Here is a 17,801-nt window from a genome sequence, read left to right on the forward strand (position 1 = left end):
AGACCTGAATTCAGATCTTGCCAAGTCCTTGTTCTATTGCTGTAAAGAGACACCATGACCACGCAACTCTTACAAAAGAAAACATTAATTGCAGGCTTACACTCCCAGAGGGTCAGTCCATGATCCTCATGGCCGGATGCAGACAGGCATAGCACTGAAATAGTAGCTGAAAGTTTTACCACCTATTCCCACAGGTTGTAGGTGGAGACAGCAAGATTGGGCCTGGCTTAGGTTTTGAGGTTTCAAAACCTCCACTACCTCCAGTGACCCACTACCTCCAACAAGGTCACACCTCCTAATCCTTCCCAGTTTACTAACTGGGGACCAAATATTCAAACATCTGAGCCTATGGTGGGCTATTCTCATTAAATCTAGCACAGATTCCCAGAATCAATGTCAAAATACAAAACAAGGCAGGTGGTGGTGGCACAGGCCTTTAATCCCAGCACTCGGGAGGCAGAGGCAGGTGGATCTCTGTGAGTTAGAGGCCAGCCTGGTCTCCAAAGCGAGTTCCAGGAAAGGTGCAAAGCTACAGAGAAACCCTGTCTCAAACAACAACAACAACAAAAAAAAGACAAAAAACTCAAGCATGTGACACATGCCTGTAATACTGTGGATGGCAATTTGGGAAGCAGAAAGGCAAGATGAGAGGCCCTGGAAAGTCACTGGTAAAGTTCCAGGTCAGCTACAGACCCTGTTTCAGATGGCAGAAGACACCCAGTGACCAGTGTCTAGGTCCTCTGACCTCTACAGTGCGCAGACCTGGAACCACATACGCACTCTCCCGCTCCAGAGAGAGAAAATAAAAGTATGATAGAGTGCTTGTCTCGCATGGACACACTGGATTCCATCTCCAGAACTGGGGAGACTATCTCCACAAATCTGGGAAGGAGGGAACACCGGAGAGTATTGATAGAAAATGATTGGGACAAACTGGTCCATATTAACAATAAAATAGCAGCCCAGTTTCAGTACACATATTTTTTGAGAACACAGTTATCAGTCTTGGTTTTTCTTTGTTTTCATCTTTTTGAGACAGGCTTTCAGTAGGTGGACAGCCTGGAATTCGCTAGGGAGACTAGGCTGGCCCTGAGCTCCTTGGGTGGTTCCCCTACCTCTATCTCCCAAGTGCTGGTATTACAGGAATGCAACAGCATACCCAGCTTTCATGCCTGTGCTTAAACCACTGAAGTAGACCACAGCTAAGTGGGCCAGCTGTCGGTGAAACTCTGAAGTGGGTGTGGTGAAAAAGCATCCTAAGGTTAAAACAGCCGGGGGATGGGGGGGTACACAACACTTTCTGGTACACAATGGTTTCCGATAAAACCTAATAGACGGTGGAGAGGGAATTAATTGTCCCTGTTACAAATCAGGATAGTAAAACTAGAGTAGACATGGGTACAGGCAAACAATTCCGGGATATTAAAGGACTGCTCAGCTGGTAGTGGGTGTTTTATTCTGTAATAAGCAGTAAGGCTGAAGTGGAGAGCACAGAAGTGCCCTGTGGTAGGGCTAGAGCCAGGCTGGGCCTCACATATACCAAACGGACACGTGCCTTATATACAGTTGACCTCCATCCCTAGCCACCCAAATTTTCTCCAATGGAATAATCAGATAAAACAAAACATCCTATTATTTACTGTTAATTACCCACTCATATAAACCTAAAAAACCTAACTTTTCTCCTTTATATTTTATGTTCAAATTAAAATTTTCTAAAGTTGGCTGATAGTTGGATGGCATTTGCTGAATTTATATGATAAAGACATGGTAATAAAAAGGGTTAAGGTAAATTTTTTTATTCTAAGTTTTATTATTTTAGTGTATGTGAGTGTGCGGAGGTCAGCGGACAACTTTCAGAGATGGTCTCCTCCTCCCACCTCACCTGGGGACAATTCTCATCTCCTTGCGTCTCATCTTGTTAGGAGTGATGGGCTAGCAGAAGCACACCACCAACTGGGGCTTTTAAAACAATTTTATTTACTGCTCTTTTCCTCTGTGCATCTGGGTATGAGTGTACATGTGGAGGTCAGCGAACGAACTTGTAGACTCGGTCTCCCCTTTTACCTTTACAAGGGCCCCAGGGTCGAACTCTGCTCTACCTTCTGAGCCAAATCAACAGCCCTGTGCTGGCTTTTTTATATGATCTTCAGGGGTTGAAGGCTTGCCGAACAAGTGCCTTTTCCTGTTGAAGCCAACTTGCTTAGCCCATGGCTGACTTTTAATCAAAATTGAATAACTACAATAACTGCGTTTGAATTAGTCATCAGTAATTGTAGCAATGTCCACAAGCTTCAAAAATGTACGCATCAAGAAGGACTAATGTAGGCATAGTGGTACACACCCATATACCATCCAGCGTTCAGGAGGTTGAGACAACAGGGGAAAAGGGAGAAGAAGGAGCAGGAGAGAGAAGAAGAGGAGGAGGTCTGCTAACTCGGTAGTTCTAAATACAAAATTTTCTAGGCCCTGAATGCTGAATAAACACACAATACTACTGATTCTTGGTTGCTCATACGCATTAGGAATAATGGTGATTTCAGGGAATATCACTACAATATGCCTGAGTATGGAAAGGCTTTCTCGTTGCAGGCTCAGTATGAGAATGACTGAACTAGGAAGGAATTTAAAAGACAGCTGAAATCTCACTCTAGAAGTATAGCCCCCAATGAGCTGTGACTGCGTCTTGGGAACCTGTTAGAAACACAGTTTCTCTAGTCTCACTCTAGAGGCATTATGTCAGAAACTCTGGGCTTTGGGTGGAACAGTATTTTGTAACAAGCCTTCAGCTAGTTGGTTTAATCTAAACTTCTGCTTTAAGACAGGAATGATGGTGCTCCACAGACACTAACTGGAATTGCTAACACTTAAAAGTAAAGCAGATGGTGGCACATGCCTTTAATCCCAGGATTTGGGTGGTAGAGGCAAGTGGATTTCTGTTTATTTCATGCCAGCCTGGTCTACACTAAGGAGCTCCAGAACACACAAGGATACATAGAGAAATAATACCTAAAAAAAAAAAAAAAACAAACCAAAATAGCCAGGTGGTGCTGGCTCAGGCTTTAATTCCAGCACTTGGGAGGCAGAGCCAGGTGGATCTCTGTGAGTTCGAGGCCAGCCTGGGCTACAGAGTGAGTTTCAGGAAAGGCACAAAGCTACACAGAGAAACCCTGTCTTGAAAAACCAACCAACCAAACAACCAACCAACCAAACAAACAAACAAACAAAAAAACCAAAGCCAAAATAAAGAAATAAAGAAGCAGTAGCTGTTGTCTGAAAAAGCCTAATTCAGTTATCTATCTATCTACAGAGCCTCACTAGACCAGGCTAGCCTTGAACTCACAGAGATATGCCTATAGGTAGATCCTCTCTAGTGCTAGGTAGAATTAAAGGCATGCACCACCACAGCTAACTTAATTAAATTCTTTTAAAATGACAACACTTCCCAATTTCCCACTCTGTGTACTAATTTTCTATATTTTTGTTTTGAGGCAAAGTTTTACTGTATAGTCCTGGCTGGCCTGGAACTCCCTATGTACCAGGCTAGCCACAAACTCATTGAGATCTGCCTTCCACGTGCTAGGATTACAGGTATGAGCTACCACATTGGGATAAATCACTATATTACTAAGTTGGCAATTACCACAAATTTATCATAGTACAGTTCTGTAAGGCCAGAAGTCAACAATCTGTCTCACAGGGCTAAAATCAAGGCTCTAAGTTCTTTCTCTAGACTCCAGGGAAGACTCAATTTCTTCATCTTTGCCATCTACCTGCATCTTTTGATTCCTGGTACCTTCCTTCACAAAGCCAGCATGAATTCTTTAAATGAGAGGCATACTTTCTTTATATTTTGTAAGTAAGACTAGTCACTCCTTGTCTACCTATTTATCGACATGCTTTTAGTATTAAACTGAGGCATCAGCACAGACTATCAAAGACTGTCCCCACAGGGTCATCTGCTTCCTTAAGCAATAAAAATACAAATTATAACACATTACACTCATTTTGTTACTTTTATGAAATCAGTATTGATTACTGATGTCACTATAACAAAAGATATTAAATTATTGCTTGCTTTTGTTTTGAGACAAAGTTTCACTGTGTAGCCCTGGCTGGCCATGAATTCAGAGATCTGCCTTCCACGTACTAGGATTACAGGTGTGAGCCACTACAGTGGGATAAGATAAAGAGTTATCAAAAGTTTCCTATGTGAGTCTTGGTTAATAAGCAACCAGGTTAGAAGGGAAGTGCTCAAAGATTTACTTAATAAGTATTTTTGAATCATTTTAATTGCTATTGAGTTTTCACTGATGTACAGCATAGATTTTTGTTTTTTACAGATGGATCCTAAAGAATTTAAGGAACATGCTAGGCGGGATGTGATAGTACATTTATTCCTGTAATCTCAGCACTTGGCATGTTGAATCAGGAGGATCAGAAGCTCAAGGCCATTGTTAGCTACAACTCGAATTCAGGGCCAGCCTGGGATACTCTAAACCTTGTCTCAAAAGCCAAAAAGGTGCTGGATATGGTGGCACACACTTTTTCTCCCATCACTTGGGAGGCAGAGGCAGGGGGTGGCAGAGCTTTTCGTGAGTTTGAAGCCAGTCTACACAATGAGTTCCAGGCCAGCCAGGGCTATATATAGTGAGACCCTAACCTCCAAATTAGGGGGTAGGGGGTTGGAGAAACAGACTCAGCAGTTTGGTTCCAGAAGATCTGAGGTACCTTCTTCAGGCCTCTGAAGGAACGGCAGGCATCAGGGTGCACAAATGTAAACACAGGCAAACACACACAAAATAATATCTTTTTTTTTTTTTTTTTTACAGAAGAATGCTTATTAGCAGAGGACACACCTAAGGGACTTGTATTTCAGCTGTGATACTACAGGGAAACTTTTTTCATTTCTGCATTTTCCATGGATTTTTTTTTTTTTTTTGAGAAAGGATCTCAGGTTGGCTTCCAACGGAAAGAGCTCCACTGGCCTCTGTCTCACCAGGTGCTGGGATTAAAAGCCTATGCCACCACACCCAGTTTGTAAGGAAAAAAAAAACAAACCAAAAAGCTCAAAAATGATATCATTGTCTGAGCCATAGCCTGGTCTAGAGGCTGGTGTTTTAGGTCTCAGACACCGAGATGACAAAGGTCTTCTCTTTCTCACACACCCAAAGCGTACTGGCTCAACCTTACACATTGTTTTGTAGATGGACGTGAACACGAATTATTTTTCCAAAGCGATTGCATTACCTCGCTACGTTTTGGTTTTTTTGTTTTGTTTTGTTTTTTTTCTTCACATGGCACATTTAAATTCGAAGGCTTCCTCAAAGACAAGAACTCTGAGCGGTGCCGCGGGGAGCTCATAGAATAATACCTTCCAGCAGCAGGCCTGGAAGCGCTCACAGGCCGGGTCAGCCATGGGGCCTTCCGGGGAAGGGGTTTTGTTTGCACGGCGCCTAGGCCCGGGCGGCCGCCACGCTAGGGCCTGCGGCCCGAGTGAGCCCCCGGGCTTGGGTTCGGCCGATGCCGCGGGGGGAGAAGCCCAGGCCCGCAGGGAGAGGCGTTGGGGCGGCGGCGGGGCGGGCCCGGAGCCCCGTGGGGGAGGAGCGGCGACGGGGCTGCTGTGGCGACCGACGCTCGGCGGCGGCGGCGGCGGCGGAGACCCACCCCCGTCCACATGGACAGTCGCCGAGGCCTGGGCTTGATGCTCTGACGCCTGGGTGGGGTGGGCGGGCGGACGGGCGAGCGGCGGCGGCGGCCACTGCTGGAGCAGCGAGGGGTCGCGGGCGCCTGACGGTCGCGGAGCCCTCGCTCGGCGCGGCGCTTGCGGCCATTTTACGGCCCGGGACGCAGGAGGCGTGTGCGCGTTCGCCTCCATCTCCGTCCCCGGGGCCAGCGGCGCAGCGGAGCTTCTCGGAGGCCGGCGCGGGCGGTGGATGGGGAGTCGTGGGCCGAGGGCAGCCGGACCCGGGAAGCGCCGCCGCCGCCGCCGCCGCCGCTCGCGGTCCCCGGTAGGAGCCTGAGGAGAAGAAGCAGCCCAGGCCGCGGGGCCTCACCGCCACCCGTCCGCCCGACACAGGCCCGGGGCGCGTCGGCCAGCTTTTGTGTGTGTGTGGGGCCCGGCCGGCGGGGAGCGTCGCTCGCGGAAGACCGAGCCCGAGGCCCGCCAACCTGCGGCTGCTACCCTCCCGCCGCGCGGCCCCTGTTCCCCGCGAGCACCGCGGCGGTGCCGGCCATGGAGTAAGGAGGAGGCGGCGTGGGAAGAGGAAGATGGCGGCGGGCAAGAGCGGCGGCAGCGCTGGGAAGGCTATTTTTCTGGAAGGTACGTTCGTGTCTCCCCTCAGGGGAGGGTGTCGAGGCGGGGGTGGGGGGCGGACATTCGCGACACCGGGGTCCCCCGGGCCGTGGTGCTCAGCTGTGTGCTCCATGGGGGGGGGGGGAGGGCTGGGACCGCGGAGGTCCGGGAGGTCGATGGCGGGCAGGGAACGCGCCGCGGGCGCGCCGAGTTCGGGTCCGCCCGGGCAAGGGCTCGGGCAGGCCGGCGCGAGCGGAGAGCCGAGGCCCGGGGCGGCCTGCGACCGGCAGGCCGAAGGCTTGGACTGGTCCCCATCTCCTTATTTATTTATTTTTTTTCCCCCCGATGGTTGCTCTAGCGGGTGAGAGCCGGCTGCACTCGGGTCTTGCTCAGCGATCGTGGAAAGTTTTCAGACGGCTACGCTGGGTTGGAAGTGGCCGAGCCAAGTTGGCAGGGGAGAGAGGTAGTTGTGGTCTCCCGGCCCCCTGGTGAAAAGCTCCCCGGGTGGCCGCTGCCACGGGGGTGAGCTGTGCTTGGTGATACTTTGTAAAACAGTTTATATATATATATATAATGAGAGAGAGAGAGAGAGAGAGAGAGAGAGAGAAAAGGAGCCTCACAGTGTCAGTTTGGGGACAGCCAGAGAAGCTAAGAGAGTTAGGGGTGTTTCCATTTTTAGTCGCTTATGAGACAGAGTTAACTCTTTTTTCAGTTGGTGGACTAAGCCGGTTAAAAGGTGTGTTTTGGTTTGGGGGGTGTTGGTAAATGGGTAATGAGATTGGCTCCTGCCTGTGTCTGTATAAAAGAAAGACCATCACAATACAGCTACATTTAAGTACAGTTGTGGACCGGGGACGTCAACGTCCGCACGACTTTATTTAATTTTTCTGGGAATTGAGTTTATGAGTTTGTTTAGGAAAATGAGTGCATTCAGTGCCTGACAGTGGTGGCCCATGCCCTTAATCCCAGCACTAGGGAGGCAGAGGCAGGTGGAACTCTAAGTTCAAGGCCAGCCAGGGCTACACAGAGAAACTATGTCTCAAAAAAGCCAAACCCAAAACAACAAAAGAATAATTACTGTTTGAGTAATTTGAAGTGTTTTATATATGGCTTTTGTTTGGAAGTTGGAAACTCAATAGATGGCTTTCTGATGTTCATATTCACCAGGAAGAGGATTAGACTTGCAGGCTTTTGTAAATTTTGGGCTTCTGTAGGCTTCTAATTCAGTTTAAAGTCTGCATGGATAAGCACAGGGCCACCAGAACAAGCACCAAGCCATCACTAACAGATTGATGCCATTGTTGGTGGCTTTAGTTTATCCTAACTTAGTGTCTATAAATGTACAGATGGGAACATTTGATTTCCACCTTGTCTCATTCAGTAATTAAAATAAATAGTTTTGAGACAGGGTCACATGGTGTAGACCAGGCCAGCCTTGAACTTCTGGAAATCCTCCTGCCTCAGCTTCTCAATCACTAGGATTACAACTATGAGGGTTTTAAGGATTTATTATCTTTAAAACCTTTTCTTAAGCATTTATTTTCTGTGTATGATTCTTAGCCTACATGTGTGTACAACCTGTGCAAATCTGGTGCCCACAGAGGTAAAAAAGAAGGCTTCCTGTCAACCCGGAACTGCAAATATTGTGGTTGTGAGCCACTGTATAGGTACAGTGAACTGAACTTGGGTCCTCTGCAAGAGCAGCAACTGATCTTGACTCATGAACCATCTCTCCAGCCCCTAGGTTTAATAGTTTAAAGATCCCTATATTATGCTTTGGTTTCTCTGACAGTAGTTTTGAAAAATGTAGGTTTTTTTCTTAACTCATCAAAAATTTTTGGTGCCCTAGTCTACTTAGTTGGAATAAAACAGTGAATGAAGTCACTACCTTCATAGAATATTTATTTTAATGGAAGACACTCTGAACCAGTAAAAGAACCAAGCATTTAGAACAGTGTTACCCTCAGTTTTCAAAACTTCCAGCAGCTTACTGAGGTCTGCTCAGACTTGACATCTGTCTGTAATGTCCTGGTGCCTCCCGTGCTCAAAAATCTGCACATGTGTACATGGAATACTGTTTTATGTTCTTATCAATTCATCAAATGATTTCTTTCTACTTTTCAGCCCTTCAGAAATAACAGCTCTATTGAACCAATTAACCTGTAGTTTTACTGTCCTATTCTTGTACTTAGAACACCTTTGCTGGCAAAGAATAACCTAGATCATTAATGTGATCAAGGCTGCGGAACAAGCATGGAGACCATCGCAGGCAGAGTTCGAGGTCAGCCTGGTCTCTAGAGCAAGTTCCAGGACAGCCAGGTCTACACATCGAAACCCTGCCTTGAAAAATCAAAACAAAAAAAGAGAGAAGGAAAGGTAGAAAGAAAGAAAGGTGTCTTTAAAGAGGTGGTGCCGAATAAACACCTTAATCATGAGATGTTTCAAAGGAGGAGATTCACATGTGGGTTCAGAGGTGCTGTGTGGTTTCACTGCTGAGAATAAAGGGAGAGAGTGGTAGAAGCTGAGGTACAGGATTGGAATTATGCCTCATTCCACGTAGTAGGAAGCCATTAGCGAACTGGGGGCAAAAAAGTGTCCTGATATGATTTACACATACATGTATGTCTGTGGTACTTGCTTAGTAGTAGAGTGCTTGCTTGTTCCACAAAGTCTTGGGTTTGATCCCCAGCATGGCATAAAACAGACGGGTGGTGAACACCTGTAATCCTAGTGTTAGGGAGGTGGAAGCAGGAGAATCAGAAGTTCAAGGTTATCCCTGTGGGATATATAAGACTTTGTTTTTTTTAAGGTCACTTTGGCTGCCCTGTCTGCAGTAAATTACAAAAGTGCAAGAGTAAAAGGGAGATGAATTACAAACAAAACATTGTAGCAATCTTGGTAGACGTTAGCCTGGCTTGAAAATTGGAAAAGGAGAGTCGGGAGGTTGAAGATAGTTTGGTATGGAGTTTATAAGATGTATTCATAAGTATCTACTTAAGATGAGAGTAAATAAAGACTCCAAGATCATTCTTTGAGGTTTACTATGGGAACTAGTGCCATTTATTGTGAATGGACCGAGAAGGGGGGTAATGCTGGGCCCCACGTCTCCTTTTTTTTTTTTTCCCCAGAGCTGAGGACCGAACCCAGGGCCTCACACTTGCTAGGCAAGCGCTCTACCACGGAGCTAAATCCCCAACCTTGGGCCCCAAGTCTCAAGTGAATGTTTGCTATCTTTGCTCTAGAATATGTTTTGTCTATTAAGGAGAATTCTAATTCTGCGTTGTTTTGTAACTTCTTAGAGAAAAGTGGCTGTTGGACCTTCTGTGTGGTCCTTGTGTTGAATTTTCTTAGCGCCTTAGACTTTCTTGCTTTCATTCGTATACTGATGACACATACCCTTTTCACTTGTCATAATTTCACCAGGTTTCTCTGTTCATTTAGCATGCTGTGTTTAGTCACTACACAGAGGCACATGCTGGTTTCTTGAGTCTCCTGAATAGCAAGGAGACTCAATAATCAGAATCGTAACTGTCATGTACAGCAAATGAGTTATTTACAATAAGAATTTTATCTATCAGGTTGCTTTAAAGGGTGGCTAGGAGACGGGGTGGTGGCAAGGAGACAGTAAAACCTGAAGGAACGAGGCATGTTGAGGGAGTGGTGCAAGGTGAGGCTGGCAGCGACACCATCGAGTGTGCCTCCGAAAGATCCGGAGTCCCGTGTGGAGACAGCCTAGCGGGCGGGGTGGCAGATCATTAGGGGAACCAGTTGGGAGAAGACTGCTGTGTTGGGCAACTCCAGCTTGCTTATTCCACCTCCCTTTTGATATTCTCCCCCCTCCCTCCCTCCCTCCCCCCCTCTCTCTCTCTCTCTCTCTCTCTCTCTCTCTCTCTCTCTCTCTCTCTCGTTCCCCTGTGGAACTCTAACAGGCTCGCCCTCTCACATTTGTTTGTATGTATTGTCATTTGTTTGTATGTATTGTGCTTACTTACAGCTAGTTTGCTTTCTCTTTACCTTTTTTCTGCAATCTAGATTACTTTCGCTATTCCTTTCTCCTGGTGTGTGTGTGTGTGTGTGTGTGTGTGTATGTGTGTGTGTGTGTGTGTGTGAGAGAGAGAGAGAGAGAGAGAGAGAGAGAGAGAGAGAGAGAGAGAGAACACGAGCTCAAAACTGCATGGGTTCCTGCCTATGTGTGCAGAGGCCAAAGGTGAAAGTGTCTTCTATCACTCTACGGTTTTTTTTGGAAGTCTTAAAAACATGTTTATCTTATTTATGTGTATGTGCACCATACACATGCAGGAGCCTGCAGAAGTCAAAGGAGATATTGGAGCCCCTATTTTGGGGTTACAGATGGTAATACCTGGGTACTGGGAACTGAACCCAGGTCCTCTGCAAGAACATGTGTGAAACATATTAGGTTGATTCTGTTCTCAACTCAACATGCTTCCAGCAAGTTGACATACATAGGCTCATCACAGTTGTGTCCCAGCACATAAAGATAGGTGTGGGGCTTGGTCCAAGGCTTTGGCGGCTTCACAAACTCCACCTGCTAAGCCATCATGGATGAGGGAGCTCTTTGTCATCTCTTGTAAAGTAGCACTATTCAGTCTCCAGCAGCAGTGCCTTCCTAGACCATGGTTATTTGGGAAGCTGAATGTGGTTGACCTGAGCCTCAGCACCGGAAAAGCTCCACTTCATTTTTCAACACAGAATCGCTCACTGAACCTGAAGCTTGTGATTCAGCTAGACTGCTGGCTTGGCAAATCCCCTCTGGGGTCCTCTTGTTTCTTCCTTCCAGTGATGCGCATACAGGCATGTGTTGTTTCCATACAGCATTACTGATTTCTAATTTAATTGGTTTGTAGCTACAGCACATCCTTTACATAATTTTAATTAAAACATTCTTGAGACTTATTTTATCCCCCATAATGTATTCTGTCTTGGAGAATGTACTTGAAAAAAATGGCTGGGTGGTAGTGGTACATACCTTTAATCCCAGCACTTGGGAGGCAGAGTCGGGCAGATCTCTGTGAGTTCAAGGCCAGCCTGGTCTACAGATCTAGTTCCAAGCTAGGCTCTAAAGCTACACAGAGAAACACTGTGGTGGTGGTGGTGGGGGGTGGAGGCAAAAAGGGGGTATGTTCTGTAATAGCTGAGTGTTCATGTTCTGTAAATGTCAGGTACATCAGTAAATAGATGGTGTTTAAGTCTTCTCTTTCAGTGGGAGATGACCTTGAACTTTTGATCTTCCTGCCTCCACCTCTGGCATTGTACAATCACCGCACCTAGTCTATATGGTGTTAGGAATTAAACTCAGCATTTCCTCCATGCTAAGCACTCTAACAACTGAGCTACATCTCAGTCTTCACCCGGTATTTTATGTGGGAGATACACCTGACCTCTGGTCTTCATGCTTTTGCAGCAAGCATGTTATCCAGCTATTTTACCAGTCCCCCATTTTTTTCCCCTTGAAATAGCTTTTCTACCTACCCATTCTTCTGGAATTTGCAGCAATCCTTACACTAGGGTACACTATGCCCAATTGTCCCTTTCTAAGGTGAGTGTGTGTGTGTGTGTGTGTGTGTGTGTGTGTGTGTGTGTGAATACTTGGTCCCCAGTTGGTAGGACTGTTTGGGAGGACTAGGAGGTGAAGCTTGGGGATGTGTGTTACTGGGACAGGGTTTGAAGTTCAGAAGACTTACTGCCATTCCCAGTGTGCCCTCTGCTTCCTGCTTCATCAAAGGTGAGTTCTCAGCTGTTTGTGCCCTCATTCCTTTGCTCTGTTGTGAACTTCACCCCTCTGAGATCCTAAGTCCAATTAAACATTTCTTTTATACATTGCCTTGATGATGGGTATTTTGTCAATAAAAAAGTAACTAGGACTTCAGTATAGCCATTATACCTTTAACACATGGGAGGATAGTTACTCACCTATAGCAGTTACCTCCTAAATTTACTATGAGTATTAAGTGAGTTTTTAATGTATTATATATGTAAAGCAATCCCAGTCATTTAATAAGCACCATGTGTGTGTTAGTGCTATTATCTTTTTCCCATTTCTTTTTTTTTTTTTTTCCTTGACTGGGTTTCTCTGTGTAGCTTTGGAGCCTGTCCTGGAACTCACTCTGTAGCCCAGGCTGGCCTAGAACTTATAGAGATTCACCTGCCCCTGCCTTCACCTTCCGAGTGCTGGGATTAAAGGCATGCACCGCCACTGCCCAGCATGCTATTGTTTTTTTTAACTAGTAGAAAATATTCCATTGCTTATCCTTTATCATGTTGTCTTGTTTTTTGGACTTTAGTTTTTGTTTTTGTTTTTTTAGCTTTGCTCCTCCCCCCCTAAAAAATTTTAGTTGCTGATCCTAATACTATAATTGATTGGTATAGTGAGAAAGAATAGAAAGGAAAGCCATGAATTCTTTGTGTCTTTTAAACTGTAAATTAATACTTTTTAACATTACAAAAGATATTGAATATTTGAGGAACTCAGAAGGTACAGATAGAATGGTTCTATGACCCAGAGCAAGCAAGAGATGGATTGGAGCTTGGGACCTATGATGGCCATAGCTCTGTCTCTTCAGCGCCTGTTTTTTCTTCGCCCAGTGCTTTGTTCTACACGTCTTTCCCTGAAACCCTCTAAAAGGAGGGGGGCGCTGTAGAAGGGAAGGAAACATTAGGTAGGTGTGGGGCATTGTCCTTTATTGATAAAGCAGTACTGTGGGAGGGCAGACGGAGAGGGTAAACTTTAGAAGGCCACCCAGACTCATGAAGAGGACAAGGGACCACCACTCAGTGGCAAGAGTGTCAGGATGCTGCAGTTCTTTGAACTCTATACAACTTTCTCTCTCTTTATCCCCAAATAATTTTTCCAGCTTCCCAACAAAGCGTACGTAGTACAGTGGTCTTCTACCCACGGTTTCTCTTTGCTTGGTTTCATTTGCCCATGATCACCTATAGTCTGAAAAGATCAAATGGAAAATTCTAATAATAAACAAGTCATGGTTTCAAATTGCACTGCATTCTGAGTAGCAAGGTGAAATCTTGGCAGGCATCCTTTCTGTCCAGCCTTCAATGTCCTCCCCCTCGGTGTCATTCTTTGTAGCCCTGGCTAGCCTGGAACTCACAGAGACAGAGATCCACTTCCCTTTGTGCTTCAGTATTGGTATCCAAGGCACATGGCCCCCAAGCCCAGTTGTTCCTGTCTTTTATATAATTTTTATATCTTAGTTATAAGATTGAATGTTGTGCTGTAACATTTCTTGTGTTTAGTTTTATTTAATAATGACTCAAAGGTTCAAGAGAGTGATGCTGCTTTTGACCTGAGTGTGTTATAATAGAGAAAAGGTCAGAATTCTTTCGTTACTAAGAGAGAAAAGCAGCAGTCAGTGTACAACATTTGAAGACAGATTGGTTGGCAATTCAGACTAAGAGTTATAGCCACAGTGTATGATGTGTTTGTAATCAACTTGGAAAAGACATTAAGTTACAAGGTTTGTGTCCACTGGGGTCAAACATGGTAGATAAATGAAAGACTGCTACTTTTCTCAAATTACAAGCGATAGATTTTATGAAATCCAATGTTCTAGATTCAGAATAGTTTATGAATTATAAAGAACAACAGAACAGGGCTAGGGATGTAGCTTAGTGATAGACTGTTTGCCTAGCATGTATGAGAGCCTGTATCCTAGTCCTAGCACTGAGGTGGAGTGCAGTACATGGGAAGATAAAGACTTGACATTATCAAGTCTTACTTTACATTATCAAGGCTTACTTAGATCAAAAAGTGATAGAGGATTTTCTGAAACTAGGCAAAGGAAAGTAAGAACGGAAGTGAACAAACCTGGGTTATCACGGGGGAGAGAATCTTGTGCATTTTGTGGCTATAGAGAAGTCTAATTTTTTAAAAGATTTATTTATGTATTATGTATATTTATTATGTATGCCTGCATGCCAGAAGAGGGCACCAGATCTCATTACAGATGGTTGTGAGCCACCATGTGGTTGCTGGGAATTGAACTTGGGACCTCTGGAAGAGCAGCCAGTGCTCTTAACCACTGAGCCATCTCTCCAGCCCCGAGAAGTCTAATTTTATGTTATTCTCATGGATAGTTCAGAGGCTTAATCTTCAAGTACTGCTCTGTTTTCTTTACTAAAAGGTAAACATTCACATAGATCTGGGAATTTACGGGAGGCTCAGCTGGGTGATTTGGGGGAGGTTCATGAAACAGTTATAGGACCGTTTCTGCCCTGGCTTGGCTCCTCTGATTGCAGAGTAGCTTCATTCTGGAGGCTGGCTGGCTGGCCTTCTCCCTCTCCATGTAGTCCCAGGTATCTTTGGGTGGTGGTGTCTGCAGCAGTGGCTGAGACTCGCACGGAGCCAGAGGCTCCACAGAAACTGAGTGACACAGCACCTCGTAGATTGCTGCTCGCTCTTAAGGTTTCTGTCATTTTTATTACCCTGCTCCCACCCCCACCTCCACCCCTACCAGGAGCTTGCTATATATATACCCTCCCTGCCTGGCCAGATATTTACTGCGTAGCTTAGGCTGGTTTTGAACTCATGACAGTCCTTTGCCTCAGCTTCCTGACTTATGATGATAGTTTTGTCCCGTTGTACCTGGAGCACCTTTCTTTCCCTCCCTCCCTCCCTTCCTCCCTCCCTCCCCCCTCTCTCTCTCTCTCTTTCTCTCCTCCCTTTCTTCCTTCCTTCCTTCCTTCCTTCCTTCCTTCCTTCCTCTCTCTCTCTCTTTCTTTTTTTTTCAAGACAAGGTTTCTCTGTATAGCCTTGACTGTCTTGGATCTCACTCTGTAGACCAGGCTGGCCTTGAACTCACAAAGATCTGTCTATGTCTGTCTCCTGAACGCTGGGATTAAAGGCATGTACCACCACCACCCTGCCATTTTTTTTTTTATTCTTTATGCATTTAGCATCGAGCTACAGCCAAATACCTATATACACATATATCCATATGCATTCATATATAAACAATACCCACACTTATGTAATTGTTGCGCCCTTTTTTTTTTTTTTTTAGACAGGGTCTCCCTACATAGCCATGACCAGCCTGAAACTCAGGTCCAACCTCCTTTACTTCCTGAGTGAAGGAGTAGAGCTGGGACTGAAGGAGTGTGCTATCTATCACACCTGGCAGCTTAAGTGGTTTATGAGAAGCAAGCCAGATTCAGCTGAATCTTAGTTTCCTACACCTGGCCTATTGTGTGCCCAGGTGGAATAACTAGGTCCTATGTGAGTAAATTCAACTTTACTGTCCAAATTGATATCCGGAATCACGACGTTTTCCTTTTTCTGGATATCATCATCCTCTTACCACTATTTGATTTAATTTTGTCCTCTAATTGGGAGTCACATGTGACTTGAAGTTATAGTTCTTTATACCAAGGCTGAATATTTTTTATCGTTGTATAAAAATGGTTTATTCAAGGTTCAGAATTACTTATTGTGTTCTAACCTAGTGCTAGACAGTTACCATAGTTAGCTTTAGTTGTAAACTTGGTGTGTATGGGAAGAGGGAACCTCAGTTGAAGAATTGTCTCTGTCAGATTCGCTTGTGGGCATGTTTTTTGGGACATTTTCTTAATTGCTGATTAATGAAGGAGAGGTCAACCCATTGTGGGCTCTGCCATCGGGAGGCAGGTGGGCCTGTATTGTATCAGAGAGCAAGCTGAGCAAGCCATGAAGAGGAAGCCGGTAGGTAAGCAGCATTCTTCCTTGGTTTCTGCTTCAGTTCTTGCCTTCAGAGTTCTGCCTTGAGTTTCTACCTTGCCTTCTCTCAAATCAACCATTTCTTTCCTCGAGTTGCTTTTGGTGATGTTTATCACAGCAACAGAAATGAGTTTTAAGATTCATTTTATTTTTAATTGTGCATGTGTATATATATCTGTCTATGTCTGTCTGTCTTGTCAACGGTGGGGTGGTGGTGGTGGTGGTGGTGGTGGTGTATGTGCACATGAGTGCAGGTGCCTGTGAAGGTCAGAAGCATTGTGTTCGCTACAGTCGGAGTTCTAGGTGCTTTTGAGCTGCCCCATGTAGGTGTGGGCAGTCACCCCTGTGCTTAATCGCCAAGTCATTTCTCCAGCCCCCAGCGTCTGTATTCTATATGTTTATGATGCATTCTCTCTATTCTGGAGAATAATCTTTATATTGAACATGTCCTACTAAAATAATTTGTTTTAATATTTTTATTTTTTGAGATTATAATATAATCACATCATTTTCTCCTATTTCCTCCTCCCAACCATCTCCTGTACCTCCCTTATCCTCTTTCAGATTCAACTAAATTAGTTCTTACCCATCATTAAAATTTAATCTTTCGCTCCTTTAAAGTGTGTGTGTGTGTGTGTGTGTGTGTGTGTGTGTGTGTGTGTGTTATTGTAAATATGATGGGGGGATGCTCAGAGTTCAGAAGAGGATGTTGGATCCTCTTGAATAACATATGGTTGTGAGCCAGCTGATGTGGGTGCTGGAAACCAAACTCAAATCCTTGAGAAGAGCAGCAAGTACTCTTAATTATTGAAGAGTCAGCCCCCTTTTGCTATTTTGTTTGCATCTTTCATTTACTATTATCGCCTCTCTGTTTTCCTCCTTAAATCATTGTCATTTGGTGGAAAATATAGAAGAAAAAACTGTATGTATTGATTTGGAGGGATAGCTTAGTGTTAGAGTACTTGCCTAGTATGCACAGGGTCCTAGGTTGATTCCCACTGCTGGAAGAAACTTTTGTTATCTAGTTGAAATCTTTCCTTAACCTTTTTCTTTTTTTTTTTTTTAACCCTAAATTTCACTGGAGTACAGTAGTTATAATTTCCCATTGATAATTACGAGTGTTACTCATAATAGTGTGTTGATAATGTAAATACTCAGGGACTTCTAAGGATTTTAAGTTTCTGCCTAGCATACATGAAGCCCTGGGTTCCATTCCCCAGTACCACATAAACTGGGCACGTTGCTACATATCTGTAGAGGCAGAGATGGTAGGAGCAGAAGTTCAAGGTGGTTCACAATTGCCTAGAAAGTTTGAAGCAGCATAGGCTGCATGAGACCCTGTCTTCAAAAAGAAGAAAGAAAAAGAAGCACTTTAAAGGGGTTTATTCTGTTTTACAGTCTGGGAGGTTTCATCGTGTTCATTATAGTGGAAGCAGGATCTGGAGGCTGGTTGGTCACATTGCTTCCATAGTCAGGAAGCACCAAGTGAGCAGGAAGCTTGGCAGTGTAACCTCAAGACCTGCCCGCAGTGACCCATCGTAAGAATCTACAACCTTCCCAAACAGTACCAAAGAGCTAGGAGCCAAGTATTCAAACACATGAGCGAGAATGCAAGTACGTGGCATGTTCATTCAGACCACAGTAGTTTGCAGCCTGGCTTCCCTTTCACAACCTCACGCGGGGAGAGGACTCTGCACCCACCTCACATTGTGCGGCTTTTTGTGGCTCTCTGGAACCATGGAGGTAGACTGCATGACCCCTCATTCTTAAGACTTTGAAAGC

The 17,801-nt window shown here is 45.0% G+C and overlaps 1 protein-coding gene across 2 annotated transcripts in view; it reads left to right on the forward strand.

Moving 5' to 3' along the window:
- The first annotated feature begins 5,603 nt into the window (after nt 1-5,603).
- The window catches only part of Senp6 (SUMO specific peptidase 6), a 93,301-nt gene continuing 81,103 nt past the window's right edge, over nt 5,604-17,801 (forward strand). For both annotated transcript variants that reach the window (XM_036192115.1, XM_036192116.1), the window contains exon 1: nt 5,604-6,322. In XM_036192115.1, coding sequence (XP_036048008.1) covers nt 6,271-6,322 — 52 coding nt within the window. In that variant the 5' untranslated portion in view covers nt 5,604-6,270. The remainder of the gene's footprint in view (nt 6,323-17,801) is intronic.

Source organism: Onychomys torridus, chromosome 7 (assembly GCF_903995425.1).
Source record: "Onychomys torridus chromosome 7, mOncTor1.1, whole genome shotgun sequence".
NCBI classification, from domain to species: Eukaryota; Metazoa; Chordata; class Mammalia; order Rodentia; family Cricetidae; genus Onychomys; species Onychomys torridus.